We start from the raw sequence: 21286 nt of genomic DNA, 5'->3' as shown, positions 1-21286 counted from the left end.
GTCATCCCCCGCAAAGTGTTTTTCTCCAAACAATACCAATAACAAGACATCGTATTCATAATACCGGACCTTTTCAGCACAATAATGAGTGCAGGGCTGCTCATTACAGAAAGGGTGGCACATTTCGATTAATCAAATTCCTTCCTGTAATTGACTAAACCTCGAGTTGTTTACGTGCTCGTTATCAAATTGATCCTTGATCCTCAATATGCTTTCATTCCTATCAGGTCGACTAATAACTCCACAAAGAAATTAGCTACAGGATTCCCCCCGTGTGTGTCACATTACCACAGTTAAGTGCTTGGCCTGTCAATTTGAATTTGCCTCTCACGTTCCACTGTGAGAACACTTTTGATTTACAGTCGTTTTATGTGGGCATCAAAAGAGATTCCCATTTTGAAAATCATGGCAAAATCACTGCAATCACAACAGGTTGGTGGGGATAAAGCCGATTCATTTCTACCTTTTTGAATACCATTTTTGGGATCTTGAATGTCACTGTTTAATAAGAGGCTTGCAGGCAATCGAGAATAAATTAGTCACATCTCTGATGACGCCAGACTTGTGTAATAAGGGTATGCAATCATCTTTTGCATATAATTCACCATTAATAGCCTCTTTAACACTTTATTTAACCATGACAAATAATAGAATTTTTGCAGCCCTCCTCCTACTCCCCATTCCTCTCGTCCCCATTCCCCTCTCCTAACTTTTTGAGGAGCCTTGCATTTACCGGCCTGAACGTGTCAGCCCTAACTAGGCTTGCTAACAATTTAGCCTGTCAATATGCGTCAAGGCTCATCCATCAGCAATCTCGCTCCATCTCAGCTGTCTGTCTCATTTCATGCCTGCCAGGCTTGACTTTGCTCAGTCCAACCCGCTGGTTGTATGTGTAAAAGCAATTATATAAACGGTTCTTGGCAGGGTGGGAACAGGTGGGAAGGGTCAGGGATTGACACTATATTAAGTGACCGGATTATAGTTTTCGTTGCTAGTTACTAGTCCATGTTTTGACATCATATGCACTGATGTTATTTTAACACTCATGACTTTGGTTGTATCTGAGTGTACTTTGCCATCCTGCGTTGTCATTGAGTGGCATAATTCACATTGAATGAGGTGGTGACTTATGACAACCAGGTGTTTTTTTATTTTTTTATTTCCATAAATGTGGTATGGAGAAACAACCAATGTCACAAATGCATGCAATAAGCATCACAATACTGACATACAATGAAAAAATCTTCTCAATTTAACCACCTTTAACATAATGAATACATGTCGATGGAAATCATACACCTCATATGTTTTCCTTCTCAGGGTCCGACAGGTGACCCGGGACCAGTTGGTCCAAAGGGGGAAAAAGTGAGTAATTCTGCCATGTATAGTCCAGCAAAAATACGCAGTTGGTTACTTCAGAGTAGGGGTGGGCATCATTTGAATCTGAACGATTACGGTTCAGATAGAGAAAGGCAGAGCGATTTGATAACGCAGTTCAGAATAGCAGCAGATAGGCTTGGTTGTGTTTACAATGTGCCTGTTGTGGACACAGTCAGATGTACTCTAGGTGAGAACACGCTTGGTAGAGAAAAAACACATGCTGATATTAGCTGCTTATTTATATTTGAGTTGACCTGCCATATGGTTCTTAGATGTGTCGGTTCTGGCAATAGACATATTTTCTCCCCTCTTTTGAAATGTTTTTTTTTTTGCCATTCAGATATAAGACATGGATATAAGTTACATGCACAATTGTATCTTTCATTCAGTTCGAGAATCAACTGATTTTTTTCTCAGGATGCTGGGACTTGTGTTAGAAGGAATAACACTACAAAGATGTATGCCGGTATATAAGGAGGAAATTGAGATGCAAAGGCATGAGCAAATACTATTTTTTTCCAGTGTTGCTGTCACAATAGTTCATCCATAACCTCCTCTATGTCAACAACACTATCGTAACTGCCCATTGTTAATGGTGCAAAGCTTTCACACTCTGTAGTATGGTTTTATTTGTTTTAAGCTGTCACGTTTAATGGCACAAGCCAATCTGTCCCATCCGACTGTGCAAATGCATTTTTGACAGGCTTCATCTCACCACACACTGTAAATACCAGTTAATGGGTTTTCTTTTTGTGCATACGTTAACTATTTCTCCAGTCTTATTCTGGCTGACATTACAATTGGATAACATATTAAGGTTTAATGGGAAAAAAAAACATTAATGCTTTTTTGTTTTTATTTTTTGGTGTTGTTTTTTGTAATTTACCATCCCCATTTGCCCTTACCCTATTTTATTCCCCACTGTTTGAAATTGCATTAATTATTATTGTCTTGGTTCACAGGGTGATATTGGTCTCCCTGGAGCTCCAGGGCTGCCTGTAAGTTCACCATTCGGGACTCCCATCTTATGATTTTCCTTTACAAAATATTTTCTCCCTTTACACGTAGAGAGGATTTTATAGATAATAGCAGACTCAACTCCATATTTTCCTCTATTTTCACTCATTATTGTGCGGTCTTTTTTTTTTTTATTTCTTCACCTCTCTATACTATTGCTGGAGAGGCTCCAGCAAGTCATGAGCCCTTGGAATCACCATCACTTTTCATCCTCTTGTGACCACCAGCCAGGGATTAGCTCATGACATTTTTTTTTGCATTCATAGTCTGCCATATATCATCGTGTGCTGTGTTGAATCTGCACAACATAATGAACTTGTGTTGTATGTTGAAATTCTAGAAATTGAAATAGACTGTATACTTTACAATCACATTCTTAATGGGCAGCTCAGAGAATAGACTTAGCACTTTTGAAAACCGAATAAATAACTCTGATTGCTTTTAGAAAGTTGTATGCTGAGTATGCAAGCTTCCAAGACTTCACCAGATGCACTATTGTACATGTGTTGAATGAATGAGCCGTGACTGACTGTCCTAATGCTTGTAGCCTCAAGTGTCATTAAGCTGTTAGTCATCTTGTTAACTTTCCAACTCGGAACAAGGCCTCTGACTAACTCGGAGGACACGGGCTGGGGGCATCCATTTCGGCAGCTGTTTCCTAGAAAAGTCAACAGCCTTTGACTGTTGGATGCCAATTGAAACACAACACCGTTCCTTTGGCTTGTGTTTGAAAACCGAGACGTTCTGTTTGGCCTCGTGTCCATTTTGTGCCCTATCTGAGGATGAACGCCTGTTTTTTTCTTTCCGGGTGGTAGGCATCAGGATTTGTAATAACTCTGCTTCTCTCAGGGTCATGAAGGCCAAGGCCAATTACTTTGTAACAAGTTGTGTTGCCTTAGTGAGACTTTCATCATATGTGTAAAATTATCTGGACAAAACTATTAGGACACTCGTCTTAATGTAAATCATATTAATACCTCTAGTTTTACATCCTGTAGTCGTAATAAGCAGATGTCTTCATGTTTTGTCAATTTAGTGTATAAAAATATTAGATAGAGTTCATAATGACTGTTTTGTTTTGTATGACTCTTAGGCTGTCAACGAATGCCACAAAGGAGATCAGGTAATTCATTTTATTTCCCTGCAAAAACGAAGCATGATGGTTTTGATTGAAAATGTTCATGAATTAATTCATTTTTGTTTCTCTGAGCACATTTCTTCTTTTTTTTCACATTCAGGGCCCCCGTGGCGACAAAGGAGAGAAGGTAACTGATTAAAAATCACATATCCATTTAAATATACATATGTACACATACCCATACAGCTGTCTAGGGCAATAACAGCAGCAATGGATTTTAACACACAAATTGGATCTTTAAAGTGCCTGCAAATATGCTATAAATCAACCAAGGCTGTGGTTGAGGTCTTTAAAAATGATGGAAAATGCTATGTACAGTATTTTAATGAGAAACACCTATTAATGGGAGCATTCCCACTAGTTGTCCACTGGCCTGTCAAATTACTTTCTGCATAGCTTATTTTTTCAAGAAGCAATACAGTACTCAATATGATTAGGGGTTTTCATATTTTTCTCAATCCATATTTTCCCCTCAGGGACTGGATGGAGTGCCTGGCCAGCCAGGGGAACCAGGAAAGGAGGGCAAAAGGGTGAGTAAATACAAACAGTCCATCAGTTGTATGGCTGGGCTTGTGCTTGAACAGATTTTTGGGGGAAAGGCTGGGACCTGTGTGGCGAAACGGCCAAACACCAACTGAGTTGTTGTATTTATTTTTTGAGGAAGGAAGATGTCATTTATGCTCCAGTAGCCACAGAACAATAATGAAACAAACACAGGCTGCATAACGATGACCGAAAGGTCTACATGAGCGAAAGGTAGCAGATTCTCAGAGCATGAATGACAGCACATACTCTGATTCACTCCCACTAGGTCACTTTAATGGACAGTTTTTATGAAAACAAACAAAATCAAAATCAGAAACAGCATTATTGGCCAAGTTTATACAAACATAAGGAATTTGTCCGCACAGTCACAACCAATCCAAGATACATGCAAAATAACAATGACTAAAAGACGGAGACAGAAGGGGAAGCGTACCGGTTTGTTACTCAGCACTACGGGAAAAAACAAGCCCAAAACTTTGCTCCTTTAAAAGGGATACAGTATGGATCTGGAAAATATTTCATCACAGAAAAACAATGACATACGTACTTATAACAAATTTTATACAAAAATGCCAGTCAGGTGTAAAATAAATTTAGTCAGGTAAAACTTTGGCTCACTTGACATTGCTGGAGCCAAACAGACCCAAAAAGACTCAAAACGTAATAAATCGTGTCTTGAGCTTTAGAATGTTGTCATTGGATGATAAATGAAAGTTTACAAAGGACATAAAGTAAGATGGAGTACAGTGGCCGAGTTTTATTGGCATGTAGCCAACACAAGTGGTTAGTTTCCTACCATTTTTCTATTTTGAGATCTACAAAGCCACCAGAGATACAAAGTTATTGAAATTAAATTATTGTGATGCCATGATACACAATGACATCATGCAGGGCTGAATATTTTCCTGACAGCAGCAATTTTATTATTCCTTGACATCCCGGCTGACATCCATCGTCCAAGGACAGGTTATGTCCTTTTGTGTTGAGCGTCATTAGTAACTTGGCATGAATACGTCTGCTCCTGTTCTCAAAATAGACTCTTAAAGATATTCTTGTTTACAGAGTATGGACAAAACAGCACAAAACAGTTGGCTTTGCTTCCAATAAAATGTAAAATATGTAGCAGGATTCAGCAGCATTAAGTAGGCCAAGCAAATGTTTCCAGATTAAGCAAAAGCCAAAGTGACACACAAGCCTTGAGACATCTGGACACAAGTATGTCAAGAATGCCAGCCTTCTGTTTTCATCCCAAATGTGTTCCAGTAGCATTAAAAATGTATGAGCCTTCATCAGCTGTGTAATCTCTCAATAGCGAAACACACGAGGACACTGAACCTCTGTCATTCGTGCTTTTTTGAGGCAGTTAGTCAATACTTCACAAAGTATTTTCATAAACCTCAAATGATTTGATTGATGATTTGAAGAGTACATTTTGTCACTTATCATTCTTCATTGATAGTCTACAAGTCCAAATTTTCAATTGATCTTTATTATTTCTTATAGCAACACAATTATTGCATTCCTATTCCATTAATTCATGCTTGCTCTGTCCCAAATTTATTCAAGTTTTTGCTAGTACACCAGAGGTAACCTTGTCTGCAAGCTGAGTTCTCACAGTATTTGTGTATTCACAAATCACAAGAATCCAACTTGTACCGCTATGGATATTGTAAACTCCTTTGAATAGTTCACATTCTTTTAGAATAGTACTGAGTTGCCCTAACATTTTATTGACAATGACACAGTCCTTATATATTTTTATCTGGCTATTGAGTTATGGCTCACTCATGTTAATATGCTGTGATATCTGATTATTCTTAGTTTTAGGAGTCACATGTGACCACTGATTTGTCGACCAACTTGTCAATCTGCAACCTGGCAGCCCATTTTAATAAAGTGGACGTGTATCATTATCAGGGGATTGCTTATGGCCGAGGTGATACAACAAGAGACTCTCACCTAATTAGCGACTCTTGCCCACTCGTGCAACTCTTTGGTTCAGCTAAGAGTCATAGCCGCGCCAAAATGACACAGAATATTTTGACGGGTGCTGACCTGACCACACCACATCCTTCATAAAACAGCCGGCAGTGGAAAGCTTTCACAAGGCCTTACATTCAAGTCAGACCATCTCTTACACTGTCTACTTCAATTTATTGTGGAGGGAAATAAGACCACTCTAAGCCACTTAAGAGTTTTTTCAAGGAGATGTGGAGGACATTGTGGTAAGGGACATCCTGCCAGTGTCCCCCTTCTCCCATAATTTGAGGTTTAAGGGTGCATATACTATACGGCAAGGACAGCCATCCAAAGTCTAACAGAATCCGGATTTTATCTTATTATCATGATGGAAGACCACTTTAGTTGGTCGGGTTGAAGCAAGGCCCTCTCCAATGAGCTAGAAATTTATGAGCATGTACAGTATAGCCCCCACATTTCACACTTCTCCTTAATGGTGATGCAGTTTGATTTTATATTGGAAGGAAGTGGCACATAATGGCAGCTAAGCAGAAGCTTTTGGGAGAACATAGAACAAATCTAGGCACTCAATGGAATTCCCCTCACTTAAATTTTGTCAGTTTTGTCCACATATACCCTAGTCTTTTTTTTTTTCTAATGGCTTTTCAGCCTTTCACCCACGTATAGACCTTTTAAAAGACTCCAGCCACAGTAAAGAAGTTGTAATTGCACCCTTCGCCCTTCTCGCTAGCTGATAAACAGAAATGGTCTGTAATGGCATTAATGTAGACTAAGATTTGTCTTTAGTATTAAGCAAAAATACGGTTGACAGTAAAAACCACACGCGAGCATAGTTTCCGTGGCAGTTGTACATTTTTTTCAACACTCTTGTGACAAAGCAATCCACTCATATTTGCATACACTCTTGAGGTGTCATTTTATGGTACAAATATTTGGAAACATATGGCAGCAAAATATTTTTTGGTTCCAAACGAGCTTGACAAGCTGGGTTTGGTTGTTGCGTGCGCTTCCTTAAGGCTAAATACACAAAAATGTCAAACTTCATTCACAGATTTCTGTGCTAGTTGGCACAGAGTAGTGGTGGTTCAGTCATATTGTATTCACATCTCTGGGAGAGGCAGTATGCTCCTGTGACTTGTTTAAAATTATCCCAAATAAATCTCCAATTTCAAGGTGGATTTTGAATCCATATTTAACACCCAGTAAAGTTTTATGAATTAAATGTACACTGAATGGCAGTGGGCCATAACACCAAATTTTCTCCATCCATATATGTTGATATTATGTCTCTTAGAAAAGTCCAACTTTTGGACTGTACTTTCCATTCCCATGAGACATCCATTAGCTGCACTTTGGAAAGCTGTGGAGAAATGATGATCCTCGATGGATCCCTAGAGGAAACAGCGCATTGCAACCTACTCTGTCAATATATCTCCCCCAATGAATTATGCAATAGTTAACCTCTTAGTCATTTATTTAAATAGTTAGACGTTAATTAATTTAGCTTAACTAAAGGACCAAAAGACAACAAATGATAATACAGAAATATATACGTTTTATTTTGCATTACGTTTGATAATAAGTGATATATTAAATTGAGTTGACTCATAATTGTTTTTAATGTTTATGTTGCAAAAATAGGTTCCTTTCATATCCAACAAACCTCTGTCAGAGAGATATGGGAGGATCACGAGGCGCTAAATGATACAAAGACCTTACGGAAGTACTCTTGATCTAAAGTATAACATTAACATTTAGCGTACATTGAAAAGCTGTGACCAATCATCTCATGCAGATCTCTTTACGTAATTGTTTCAGTTTCATTTCTCCCCTTGAAGCCAAATATCTAAACTTCCTCCACAACAGCTGCCGGAGCATTTTAAAATGATGCGGATATAATCTGTCAAAAAAATTGAAAAGAGATATGTATCGTCCGTGTTTTGCAGCCGGACTTCTCCAAGAAGAGTGGTAATAGCTGTCATTTGGAAGTGATAGTTATGTTTACTTTTTCCATCTCCGCCACTTGCTAAAAACCTGAGACAGCTGTCCCCAAATCTCTCATATTTTCTTTTCCCACATTTCCCATCTGTGACCTTGTGTCGACACATGTCAAAGGTGGTTTGTCTTCTTGACATTGATCCTCTACTCAAATGTTTCTTTTTTACACCACGGGAAAATCTTTCACTTTGATCATTTTCCTGCCAAGTGTTCAACACATTTTTCTCTCTTACCGCAAACCAATTTATGTATTGTCAAGTGGCTTTTGGAGTTACAGTGAGATTAGAGTCGCACATTAAATTACGTGAGGTTGTTGCTGATTTGATGAGATACACAATCATGAGGCATACTAAGTGTTGTAAACGTCACCTTGCCATTTTTACTTGTTGCCTGTTGAATTTAGATTACATTAAACCTCTGTATTAGAACCTCTCTGGTCTTACATTATATCTGGTGGAAGAGTTGTACTAGTTTGAGCTGAGGGCAATGGAGCCCATGATGTTGGCTTGCTCCAGACAGACATTGAGCTCCCACTCTCACAGTTTGTTGACCTCTACAAGAACACCTGCGGGGCCAGATTATTGGGTAATGAGTCCCTGGCGAGAACATCAACCTTCCTGCCAGACACTCTCCATGGGAGGCTGTGGCTGATTTGGGCAAGGCAGTAAATTATATCACGTATTTTAATGCAGCTGTGCTAGTTCATGTTCACCTCATTGTCATACTTCCAAAACTTAGGAAGTAAGTACAAGGTCATCTGATTACATCTCTGATACAATTCAGTGCTTGATTCACATTGAAAAATGAGGCAGATGGGAATTATGGTAGTTATAGTAGCATATAATTTGGTGTATATTTAGTAGTGATGGAAAAATGAAGCCTCAAATTTGCTTCATGAACCAGTAGATGCAGATTTATGGTTTAACCCTAGGTAATGATCATATCAATTGTCTTTGCCCTTGTTGCTGCATTTTAAATACTGTAGTGTGACATACAGTACATGTGCAGTTACAGTTGAAGCTCAATGACAGTAACACAGAGAGAAAAAAATCACAGGTCAGCAGGGCTCACAGCTGAGACTTTATGGCAAGATTTACACCCTGTGAGAGTTTACAAGCAGGGTGGGGGGGAGCGTGGTTTGGTCAACCCTTACGTAGGGCAAAATGGAACAGGTTATTCTTATCCCCCTGAATTTCATATTGAGGAAACCCAGAGAGTCACACTTCTGACACTTGTATTACACAAGGAGGTAACACATTTACCCAGTGCACAAGACAATTAATCTTGTCAATGTCAAGTACATTGGGAGGGGGGCATGAAACAAAGGTTTGACCTGATTGGCTATGAAACAGTCTCACATTTGAGCCGTTGGGAAAGAGGAAGGTTACGGGGGAAACGTTTGGCACTCGCAAGGACAGATGCATCGTGTTTTGATTTATCTGTCTGACTCCTCCATGTTCCCAGAGAGGCCTGGTATGACTACATCTGTGGTTGTCCAGAATAAACGTGCATTAATTGGCCCATTAATTACAGGCCTGAGTAAGAGGGGGCAAGACATGGAGAGGATCACTTTGATTGCATATTGTTCTCCACCTTTTGAAGTGTGTTTGCGCATGTGTGAGAAGAAAGGGCTGTTCGGAAAAGGGTAATGTAGGTCAACACGTCCTATGAGCTTTGGACAACTATTGTTCTTTGCGTCACAGCCCTCATTCATACTGTATATTCCAAGACCTTGAGACGCTCCTAGACAACAGAGTGGAACCACACAGCAATGATACAATGACTTCATTTTTTTTATTCTGATTTATCTAAAACATATAAAATTTATATTTTATTATGCCCTGCAATTGTCTGACGACCAATGCAGGGTGTACACCATCGTTCGGGTTTGCTCCTGCACACCCCTGATTCTAATGAGGATGCCTTTTTCAATGTATGCATAGTTTTGTTGATATTGGTGGCAATAACATATGATGGCAATATTAACTGTGGTCAGGCCAGCCTCCAGTCAAACCAGCATTTGCAATGATTGTTCATATTCTGCATTGAAGCCGATGTTATTATTTGGCCTTCATTTTGAATGTGGTCCTTGTAGTGCAATACCGATGTAACTATATGGTGAGCTATTGCAGTTAACTTTGTGTGCTCTGCAGGTACAAACTTTAATTAAACTGCTCAATTGTTAATTATTTTTTAAAACCATGTCAGAAACAACTCTTGTTGGGCAGCGGTAGCACTAGAAACATAAACTTATCTTTTCACAATTATTTCACCATGTCTTAATTTTGTTTTTCCTCATTGGTTATTCAGCTTCAATATTCTACCACAAAAAAAATATAATAATTGTCTGGCATGGGACTTAAGAGGTTGTCACTAGATAGTGACAACGGGAGTGACGTGTCTTCCGGCCATTGTCCCTCCTCCATAATCGTTGCCTAAGTTTAACAATACCTATTTAAGTAACATGCAGGACTCGGTTCTAAACCTGGCTGATATGTCGCCGGGCAGAGGGCCAGTGGCCCCTGTGACTCCTCTAGGTTCGTGCTTCACACCATGGCAGCAGTCATCCTAACAATGACCTTTCTTTGGCGTCAAACAGTCTAGCAATGCAAAGATGCTCTGGTGGCATTTTGGGTCACTTTTAAGGTGAAGGCAAGGAAATGCTGAGAATGTAAATACTTTCAAAAGGGCATTTCACATGCAGGAGGCACGGATTGATGCATGCCCCTCGGTAAGCTCTGTTTATGCGGACTGTTGCCTCAGCCAAAAGGCGGAGAGATGGCACAGAGAGCTAAGAGCGCAGGGTGGTTGAGGGTGGGGGTGGAGGCGGTTTTGAGGTTGTTTGGGAAGACGATGCAGCCCGGAACACTGCAGAACACTTAGGGGCGTGGTCGTGGGAGGTTGACACTTACAGCCTTTCTATCCTGTTGTCATACTTCATGCTCTCATCTTGCCCGTGACCAATTTAGACACATTCATCTGCGCCCACTGTAATGGCATGCTAGGAAGCCACATTTGCAATGGCCTGATATTATACACATGGTAGAATGTAGGACCTTAGTATAATCTGTTATGTGCACGGTGAGTGATATGAAGCATAAGACTCGCTTACAGTCCAACGCATGGATCTGTTTTTCTCTGACTTCAAATATTTGGTTGGTAAAATGAACCACAGCGTTTATTCAAAGTAGATCTTTGAGCCTGTCCTCTTCACTTATTGGAGAATGCATTAATGAAACACCCGCACAGTGTAAACATAGGAAGGGGAGCAATCTGGATGAATAATGCAGCCAAAAGTCCAGATGAGACTGTGAAATTTCTTCTCGCCAAGACTAATAACGGCATCCATTAGGGGCTGGGAACATTCTAAAGGCAAACAGGCAACCAGAAACAGCTTGCATTGAAACACTGCAAAGACGTTCATCTGATACCGTGGTTTAATGTAGATTTATCATCTTCACCGCATAAAAATGCAAATTCCCGTAATATCATCACCCCCTCTTTCCTCTCCTTAGCAGTTGTTAAAGTCAATGAGCTCTTAAACCTCATCACTGAATATGTGGCTGTTGTAAAATAGACACCCATGGGACTGCATTGGCTTTGTTCCTCACATCCACTGTCTGCATTTCCTGTTTGCCTTTGGCTCTGTTCGTTGTTTGCCTGCTGTGCGGCGGAGGCAAGAGCTGTGAAGTTTTCTCAAGATGCTTAATAATGTTTTGCCCAATGATAAGCTACTCCTTTATATGGCCACCTGTGTCGCTTTTGTGTGTGAGGCTACACAAAATCAATTGTTGGTGCTCTTCTAATTTCCCCCCATTTCCTCTCATTCTTTTTCAGCGCTCTCTGACCAATCTCCCTTACTGTATGTATTCAGAGTCTAATTGCCGCACTGCCTAATTAGCGATGTTACCCAACATGCATCATACATTCATGCATCGAGCTCATCCATCCTCTTTAAAAGAGAGCTTTCAGGCTTCCTGACTGGCTTTGCGGTGAAGCTAGTTTGCCATCTAGTGGCGAGGGGAGGCGTGCATGACTGAATCTCAGCGAGCAAAATGCCTTCATGGAAGGCTTCAGCCAGGAGACTATATATGCACAATCTCGGCCAACTGAGCTCTGTCTAACGTCGGCTGCAGTGTCAGCCATCTCTTTATACCACCCTGAATATTTAGATGGCTGGGAGTTAAAGGGGAGAATTGTGTGCCAGTCAGAATGGTAAAATGCTAAGCTGCATTTGAGCCCCTGCCAGGCAGCTGTCGGCTTTGCCGTTCTCTTCCTGCCCCATCCTCTCCTCTTAACCCTCAGTAAACAACTGGAACAAATCCTATTTTATTGAAGCTTTTACAAAGTGCAAGGGATCTCTGCAAGCTTCAGTGCCCCGGCCGGGCTCTTTCCTCAGCGTGTGCAGTGTCCTGAGGTGGCATCCAGCATGGGCAGTCAAAAGTCGCCAATTTGCACCATCTATCCATAATTGGAGCCATAATAAGGGGGAAGTAAAGCTGCGGTCTCTGCATTGTGCTGTTTTTGACATTTTCAAGAAGTGCAAGTTGTATGTATTTCACAGAACTGCCAGTGAGAAATAGTCGAGCTGCAAACGTGTGAATTCACTGAATCTGTTTTTATGTTATCACAGTAATCCGAATGTGTGCTTTAGAAGGCTTGGTATGTTTCTCGGTAATTAAAAACACTGAATTTTATGGTTTCAAAAGATCTAGACAATTTAGACTAGGTCATCACCGCATCTGAGTTGTTTGTTTTCTCTTTATCACTTAAGTGAGGTCACATGGTTGAACTGAGTTGACTCACAATCTCAGTTGTTCCTCCCAAAGATGTTTTATGCAGGGAATTTTTAATTAACTTGAGGACATTAGTACAAGTTGTGTGCACGTTTGTTTACCTAGCAAATACAGCTGCAGCAAATTTCCAGCGAACTCCTGTGCAGCGTTCAGACAAAAGCTCAGGTGGCCTGAGTACACGTCCCCGGAGGCAGACGTGCTCTCTGCTCAGGCAGAAAGAGTGTGAGTGTCATATGAGTCTTTCAGTCAAGAAAAGGTCAGCTCTCCTATGAGCTACATAACATTGGAGCAAATCAACTTGCCTCGCTAATGTCACAAAGTTTAGCCTCCGGGACATTAAACTTGGTTGTCACACAGGAGACGAGTTGAGGAAATGAAAAGCAAAGATTTCTGCTGCCAAGAGCATCGACGGTCGATGTTTAGACTAGCAACCGGGCTGCGTGGAAAGGTCAGGATCTGGTAGACAAATACAGGGTTAGGTCTAATTTGTGACTGATGGTTTTTGATAGACGTCAAAGGAACTTTTTACAAGCCCAAAATTTATTCTGCAAGTGCATCTGATACTTTATCCTCAAATATTGTAGCTACCGCCCCGTCTCCTTCAATAATACTGGCGTAACTATCTGAAATTTCCGCAGGAGCATAAAAAAACAACAACAACGTATTGGTAATCACCAATGCTGTCAGTTTAAGGCGGTCTAATAGATTTGTGCAGCTCCGTCCCTCTTTGAAGACTATTAAATAAAAAAACAAATCAGCCTTGTGTTTTTTTGCATGGCTGCCAATAAACTAATGCCATTAAAAAGATAACCTACTACAATAATTGGAGATAGTGAATGACCTTGTCATTTGACAACACACCATAAGTGATATCTGTACTGTGCAAGAGTAAGTGCGTCCGGCTTGAGCTGGATCCAGTTGAGCTCATTTCAAAAGTCCTTATCTCGTGACCCCGCTCGACAGGGGCATTCGCCGCGTGTATTACCTCTTATTTTCACGCTAGATTTGCGTTATTGCCTAAAAACACATTCTGCTGTCTTCATTTTACACCATAGAGGTGATTCTGCCAAGCATGATCAGACAGACCTGGAAAGTCTCACAAAATGTGTTGACATTTGGGATAAGGATTATGGAATCATCCTAAAGGAGTGAGTGCCTTGGCAGTGTTGCTGTTGTTGTTGATTTTGCTGTATTTTTGAGGCATGTATTGCAGGACTGGGCTTCATGTTTGCTGTTCTCTTGTATGCTTAAGAAGTTGCTGCAGAGCTGAAGCACGATGAGGGGTGGGATTCACGAGGCTTAAGACAGAAGTTTCAAAATAATACAGGCATCTTTGCTGTTGGTGTCTGCATACAGCTTTACGGACAATATTGTTGAATCTGCGCTTTGAGTGCTTTATAGCTTACTTTTTATGGTTTGCTGATTTTTAGAGAGGATCTGAGCAATACCTGTGTATCTATAATTTACTCATGAAGCTCTTTTCCATGATATTCCCTCAATTCCACTCCTCCGCAATCCTGTCATCTTTGTCCTTTTCTCTCTCAACCCTTCGTTCTCCCTTTGCCTCCCTCATTCTAATCTACTGCTATGACCTGAAGGAGGGCTTCACACTGTGGCGCTCAAATAATAATCACGCACGAGGATGTTTTCAAATTTAGAGGACACTGAGCGTTGCATAGCAACAGAGATTGCGACGGTGATCCAACAGGCAGTGGAAGTTGGGTGTGCAAGAAATGGCTTGTGAGGTAACAGGAGATGGAGAGATGGCAAGAAAAAGTGCCGGGAGAGAGAGAGAAATACAATTGTGATGGGATACACACAGGGTGGGTACTGAGGTGGTTATGCAGTAAATTAAAGTTTACTTTGCTGGGAGGGAGGATTCACACCAAGTTGGCTCACTTTGTTGAGGCATTTAAATTACAATTACCGTCATGTTGACATATTATTCAAACATTTATGCAAATATCGGCGAGCGTTACGTCGATGGAATGCAAAGCTTTTGTTATTTAACAGTCCCCTTATAGAAACTGCAAAGATTCTTCCACATGAAGCAATTTTTTTTCTCATCTTTTTTTCATGTTATCCCACGTTCTTTTATTTTTTGCAGCTAGAATATCCTCTTCCAGTGTGGCTTATTCCTGATGCCTAGAGACAGCTTTGGACTGTTTTTCACCTCTGACACAAATATGCACTCGAGCATTGCGTCGACACACTTACACAGACAAATATCAGACCTGTCCTCATAAGTGGATTTTTTTTAGATATCTAGATGAATATGTTATAATACTTTCTATATATTTTAATTATGATGTAGACTAAGAGGTTGAGATTTAAGAATTGTAACAAGAAGATAAAAACAGGTTGATGAAATTCACTCCGGACAAATGAAAACTGGGGGGCGGGCTATGATTAAAAAAGACACATAAATGTAGCAGACCTGGCAACGGCGCAGAACTGACAACAACTGAAAGATGACAGACAGTTGGAGCTATAATCACACAAAAGAAAATTCCACATTCTAAGAGACAAAGTGACATGAAATGACGGATCACAAAAAGTGATTACTGCTTTGGTGAGGACTTTTTTTTTCTTTTTTCTGTTGTGACTTCCCATCTAAACCATTTAAATTGAGGATTAAGCAAAAAAAAAAAAAAAAAGGTTAAGATCTGATCTGGAATATTTTTATGAAATATTTGATATGAATATTTTTATCAAATGTGAAATGACAACCCTATGAACCCTATGTTTATTTAAATGGAAATCACTCCCCCACTGAAACCCGTTATTAGCTTTGAGTTTATTTGTTGAGCACTGTGACTAGACTACCACTATTTATCTTAATTAGAATATGCAAAGCACACGGTCAGTATGCACTTAGCAGTTGAAAGCAATGTTAGGGCAAATGTGTAGAAATGATTCCAACGGTTGAATAATTTATGCCTTGCTTAGAATAATAACATATGAAATATTCATTTGCTAAATTACTTATCTCTGTAATCGGCTTTTGTTGTGATGTTGTCGGTAGAAAAGGTTGTGGCGGAGGTCAGAACGGTCACAGGGAGCATTTATGTATTTAGTTTTTACGTATATTCATGTACAGTGGGTTGAAAAAAATCTTAATGAAATGCTGTCTGAATTGCTTATTCGGTACATTTCTAATAATAATAATAATACACATATTTCTCATCTTAGTGCATATCATAACACATTGAAAGGTGGCGCTTACCATTGCTACCAAGGAAAATATTCTAATGTCTCATTTCTATTCACCCTCATCTTTGTAAAAGTTCATCAAAAGATGTATCGGCACCTTAATGACTAAGATTGAAACTGACTGTGCTGAACCTTTGCTTGTCATCTTTAAACTGCACGAAATCCACCTAGCACAGAAAGATGAATACCTATTCAAACAGATGATTAAACAGTACAACTGACAGCGCTCGTTGAATTCTGGTCTTTTGTCGCTGTTGCTGTCACGCTGTTGCTGTCATGCAGTCACGTCCAAAGCCATACCAATTATTCAAAGTCACCATACGTTGAGCGTTGGTGGAATCAGTTGCGTTGTGAATCTTGTGAATTGTGTTGGCTTTGTTCCAGCCATAGACATTTATGAAAATTTAGAATATTATAACATTTTGAATTGATTTTTGCAAATGTGTTTTTTGCAACTATAGTTGTTGATTATGATATCACCAATCGCCACTAAATTTCATGTTTTAGTTTCACTTTTTACTGAGCTCTATATTACAATATGAGTAGGCCTTTTTAGCTTTTCTTTTTTCGGATTTGGAATGATATGCAGGACAAACACAGAACCTCAATAATATTGAATTTTTGAGTGAGTTCATTTTGTTAATAAAAAAAAAACCACTTGCGAATTGATTTCTTGCACTGTGTGTTCGTTTCTTGTTCAGCAGTTTTGTGGCACTCTTGAATGGTAATTGTTGCAACAGAGCCTTTTGCACTGCAAAAATATTCCACTCTGTGTCTATTTTGTTGCTTCAAATGCTTTCTTGTTGGGTTGGGATTGTGATTCTTTTATGCATGCATCAAAAAATGTTTTTGAAAAATGTGAATTGCAAATTGTTTTTGTCATACACCTGATTGCAAAGTATGTCATCCTATGTCGCCCTGCAGGAGCGCTGATAAAAAATTGAGAGCCCCTCCAGCATATAAATTGCATATTCCTAATTTAGACCTAAGACCACTCTGACAATGAGTGCCACTGGAACTTACTGTAGTGGATTTGCAATTGCACTTAATCCTAGTGCGGCAAAAAAATGCATGTTCTATCAGATCACATGTGCTGCGCCCACCCGAGGGGGGGGGGGCACTCTAATATTGGATAACTGCAAGTCTCGCTTGGCCGATGATGCTCTGCCAGTTGAGATATTTCTCACAAAGTTTCACAACCACCCCCCCCCCCCATTGATCCCATGCACCCATTCTGTAAATCATATTAACTTTAGCTTGCTTCAGAACGCTATACACCTCATTAAGATGTTAGTGTTTGAAGTCCTATACACTTTCAAGGACTCAAGGCCTTTTGTAAAACGATCACTTCTCGCTGACCTTGCTCGTCAATACCGGCAAGCTCTGCGGCTTGGCCGTCTCGCTGCTGTATATGCTCTCTGCTTTGATTGATGCACGAGGGACTCGCACAGCTGGAAGAGGAGACAGTGAACCAGAGGATGGAACAAAGACTTGCAGGCCACACGGGGTGCTGCAATTAAGCTGTTTTCTTGTTGTTAATTAAAAGCAAATTAGAAAGTGCGACAGGAGTTGCTGTCAAGCCTTATTTGCTGGCAGCGTGTGTACAGAGTATAACACCTGTTGTAACATCTTCCCGCTCTCATCTCAATCTCCTTTATTTGTCTTCCTTAGGGGCGTAGAGGAAAGACTGGAATGCCTGGACCTGAAGGAAAGCCTGTGAGTGATACTCAGTAACATACGCAACTACGTACATGAACTCCAAATCTACACATTGCTGTTGTACTCATGTATAATGTATTGAAATGAAATGCATGTGTGAGGCAATTGCAGATTAATCTCAATCACAAACATCTAATTCAACTTTGGTTTGAGAATTCCCATGCCCCATCAAAAAAGCATAACAGACAAATGTGGGGTATTCACAACATTGAAGTCTATGTTTTTGTTTCCTATTCAATTGCTGGTTAATTGCACATTGATTGTTCATGCATATATTATGTGAATAGCTATATGAACCTAGTGTGTAGTGTTTTAAAGACTACTGAGAACCAAGTAATCAATGATTTGTGATATTTTTGCGATAACAAATATTTCAAATCGAGGCTACAAAAGAGGCAAAAAAAAGCCTAAATTAACAAGAAGACTAAAAAGTGACAATATGCCCCAGTGCTTTTTTGTGTTATCATCTTTTCCTGAGCAATCCAAACCAATTCAAGTTTTCGTGTGTTTGTGTAGTCACACACATGCGAACACCCACACACAGACACCCACACCCACACACCTTCGGCCACAAATATATGATGCGTTAAAAGGAGACTGCTTGTCAGACTCTTAACTGCTCTGATGTCAGGACAAACAGGAGTGCCATATTGGTCTGCTGCTTCGGGTGTCCAATTATTTTCACACACTATTGCCCTGATTGCACTCCTGATCTGGATCAAAGGTTTTCCTACTTTATTGTGTACCAGAATCCAGAGAGATCCCGTTCTGCTTCGATCACTGTTCTGCTCTCTAGCTTCAATTATCTTTTGTATAATTGAGCCACTCGCTGTTAAATGTCTCCCACATGACTCATAGTAAACCTTGCCTCCTTAATAATTCATAAAGTTGTAGGACGCAAAGTCGAAAGAGAAAAGAATGACAAGGCTGGAGACGGTGTGACATTTCTAAATGGCAAGTTGACAATACTCTTAGCATGTGCCGTCTTTGTCTCCTTCCCATGGTACTGACATTTATGACTCAGCTGTTTTCCAAAGTTGGATCTCAGGGCCAAAATTATCTATTCAAAACAGATGACAGGCCATCGCTCGCTCTCGTCCTTTGGCAGCAGGAGAGCGCTGGCAACTGAGAGGGGGAACAGGTACTTTTCAATGTCATGGGAGGATCACACCATGACAGGAGCGTCGGTAAACACGGCACAATAAATAAAGACACAAGGATGATTCATAGACTGCTGTGTGTCTCATTGCAAAAGTGAGGCTGCTTTTATATTGCAGATCTATCGGGTACTTTGATGACGTGCCTATATATATATATACGTCCAATTTTTAGACTGTCTGTGAATACGTACATGGACTGTATATCTAAAACAACCCACATGTGCTCATACATCACAGTAAGAAAATAAATAAACAATACAAATATTAGGCATGTCTACCATTCGATTGGCCTGGACTAGTGTTTCCACGCATTAATGGAAATTAAGTTAACCTCATCATTACTCCAATGGTTGTGGAGTAATTTTATTTACTTTATTTAATGGACTGTGCACCTCCAGGGATCTATATTTAAACCATCTATGCATTTGTGCTTGTTTGATTTACAACGGCCGCCTTTTTATGTGTGCACTACATTATTTGAGTTGTCACTTGGACCATGGAGTGTAAATCTAGTAGAGACCCAGAAAATTGCATTCCATCATAATCTCTTAACAATAAAACCTCAGATAAAAATTGCAGTCAGTCGTCTGCAGCTGACAGACGTGTTGCGAGCAATTAAAATATTGGCCTTAGATAATTCGAGCATCTAATGTGAGCTTTGACCTAGATGGACGGACGGAAGGATGGATGGATAAATAGATAGATAGATAGATAGATAGATAGATAGATAGATAGATAGATAGATAGATAGATAGATAGATAGATAGATAGATAGATATGCATTGACCTTAACTTGTTTGTATTTATAGTGATATGCAGCCCTCTCTTCAAAAATGTCATCTTTACGTTATAGGCTATCTGTACATAGACCTCCCACAGTGACTCACCAGTCACCCTCCAAACAGACGGATGGTCATTACGTACAGTACCTTTTCAAAAAGTCCTCACAATCATTTTCACGAGGCCCGGAGGTGCTGTACCTCACAGGAGGCACATACTAACATGCAGTGTGTGGTGTAAAACATCCCTAGACATGGATCTCACAAGGGCTCCCACTGGCACAGTTGCTACCCCTATTGCCTGCTTAGCCAGCACACCCCCACCTGCTCAACACCTCCAGCGGCCAACTTGTGGTTTAGCCAAGAGTGAAAATTAGGAGGCAAACCTCTTGACTGCACTGTTGATTTCTCGTATTGACGTGCCGTGTACAGGGATCTCTGAGTCGTTTCCTGCACTCTTTGCCAAGAGGAAGGGGGAGTGTCAGCTGGCCGACCTTGACAAGGAAGTTGTCTGCATGAGAACACACTTAATCTGCCTAAAATGACAGGGGACGGATGGCTGAAGGTGTATTATATAGTTATTTGAAGTTTTATGTTCAGAACTTTATTCACATGATCCTCTTTACCACTGAAAGTAAAAGCTCATATTTTTCTGCTTTTCATCCATGTAAACATTCTGTTTACTTTACACATTGAATGGAGGGTTGTCTTTTTATAATCTGTTGCCACCATGCATCTAAAATTTCTGCTTGCATGGTCACGTAGCTCTGCATGAACAGTTGCATCAATAGTTGAGAGATGATTTCTACAAACCTATACTAATTTGTTTTTGTCAAACTAGTCAATTTAAAAAATATCCATTCATTCATTTATTCATGTTGCAAACTGCTTATCCTCACGAGGGTCAAAATAAGTAAGTGTTGCTAAGCGGCAGCAAATATTCACAATGATAACAATATTGTGGTATACCAAGCAATTGACAGCTGGCTATACTAAATAATTTGTATAAATTAAATGATGGCTTTAGTATCTGTCTACTAAATGGCAGCACAGAACACCGAGCAAGAAAATTACCTGTGTCAACCTAAACTCCCGAAAAATGAAAGCAAAGGCCATATATCTCGACACCAAGATAAGTAATCAGACACTGAAGGACAGAGAAAACTTAATTATCAATTAAGAGCTTTGGTGGAGAACTAATTGTTTTCGTCTTCATTAACATTGATGACAATTTGGTGGGAAAAATCGGGGTCACTTACTGTATGAACACCGTATGACTAGTTGGGCTTAACAGACATTGCTCGTAACCACAAGGGTACACTTGACTTTTACATTTTGGGAACACACTTGTAATTTCTTTGACCTTTCAAACTGTCCAAACTGTTACAGTGCCTTGGAGTTCTGTAATTGTCCCCATGGGATCTATTATTGGAGACCATATCCTGGCTGTAAAAACGTTTTGAATGAGATTTCAGGTAGTATGTCAACATCCAACGCTTAGGCAAGAAATATACGGAGAAGGATTTGCAAACATAGTTACAAACATAGTGCTGAACATGG

General features: G+C 40.0%; 1 protein-coding gene across 4 annotated transcripts in view; it reads left to right on the top strand.

Moving 5' to 3' along the window:
- Positions 1 to 21286, top strand: part of LOC147050143 (uncharacterized) — a 73620-nt gene that overhangs the window by 18120 nt on the left and 34214 nt on the right. For 3 of the 4 annotated variants that reach the window (XM_085922500.1, XM_085922501.1, XM_085922503.1), the window contains exons 12-17: positions 1321 to 1365; positions 2343 to 2378; positions 3491 to 3520; positions 3636 to 3662; positions 4012 to 4065; positions 17740 to 17784. In XM_085922500.1, coding sequence (XP_085778626.1) covers positions 1321 to 1365; positions 2343 to 2378; positions 3491 to 3520; positions 3636 to 3662; positions 4012 to 4065; positions 17740 to 17784 — 237 coding nt within the window. The remainder of the gene's footprint in view (positions 1 to 1320; positions 1366 to 2342; positions 2379 to 3490; positions 3521 to 3635; positions 3663 to 4011; positions 4066 to 17739; positions 17785 to 21286) is intronic. The other variant, XM_085922502.1, reaches the window with a different exon arrangement.

The sequence above is a fragment of the Syngnathus leptorhynchus genome, chromosome 10 (genome assembly GCF_054491065.1).
Source record: "Syngnathus leptorhynchus isolate UIUO chromosome 10, UIUO_Slep, whole genome shotgun sequence".
Taxonomy (NCBI): Eukaryota; Metazoa; Chordata; class Actinopteri; order Syngnathiformes; family Syngnathidae; genus Syngnathus; species Syngnathus leptorhynchus.
The sequence above is the reverse complement of the archived record's forward strand: the minus strand, read 5'-3'. Positions and strand labels throughout refer to the sequence as shown.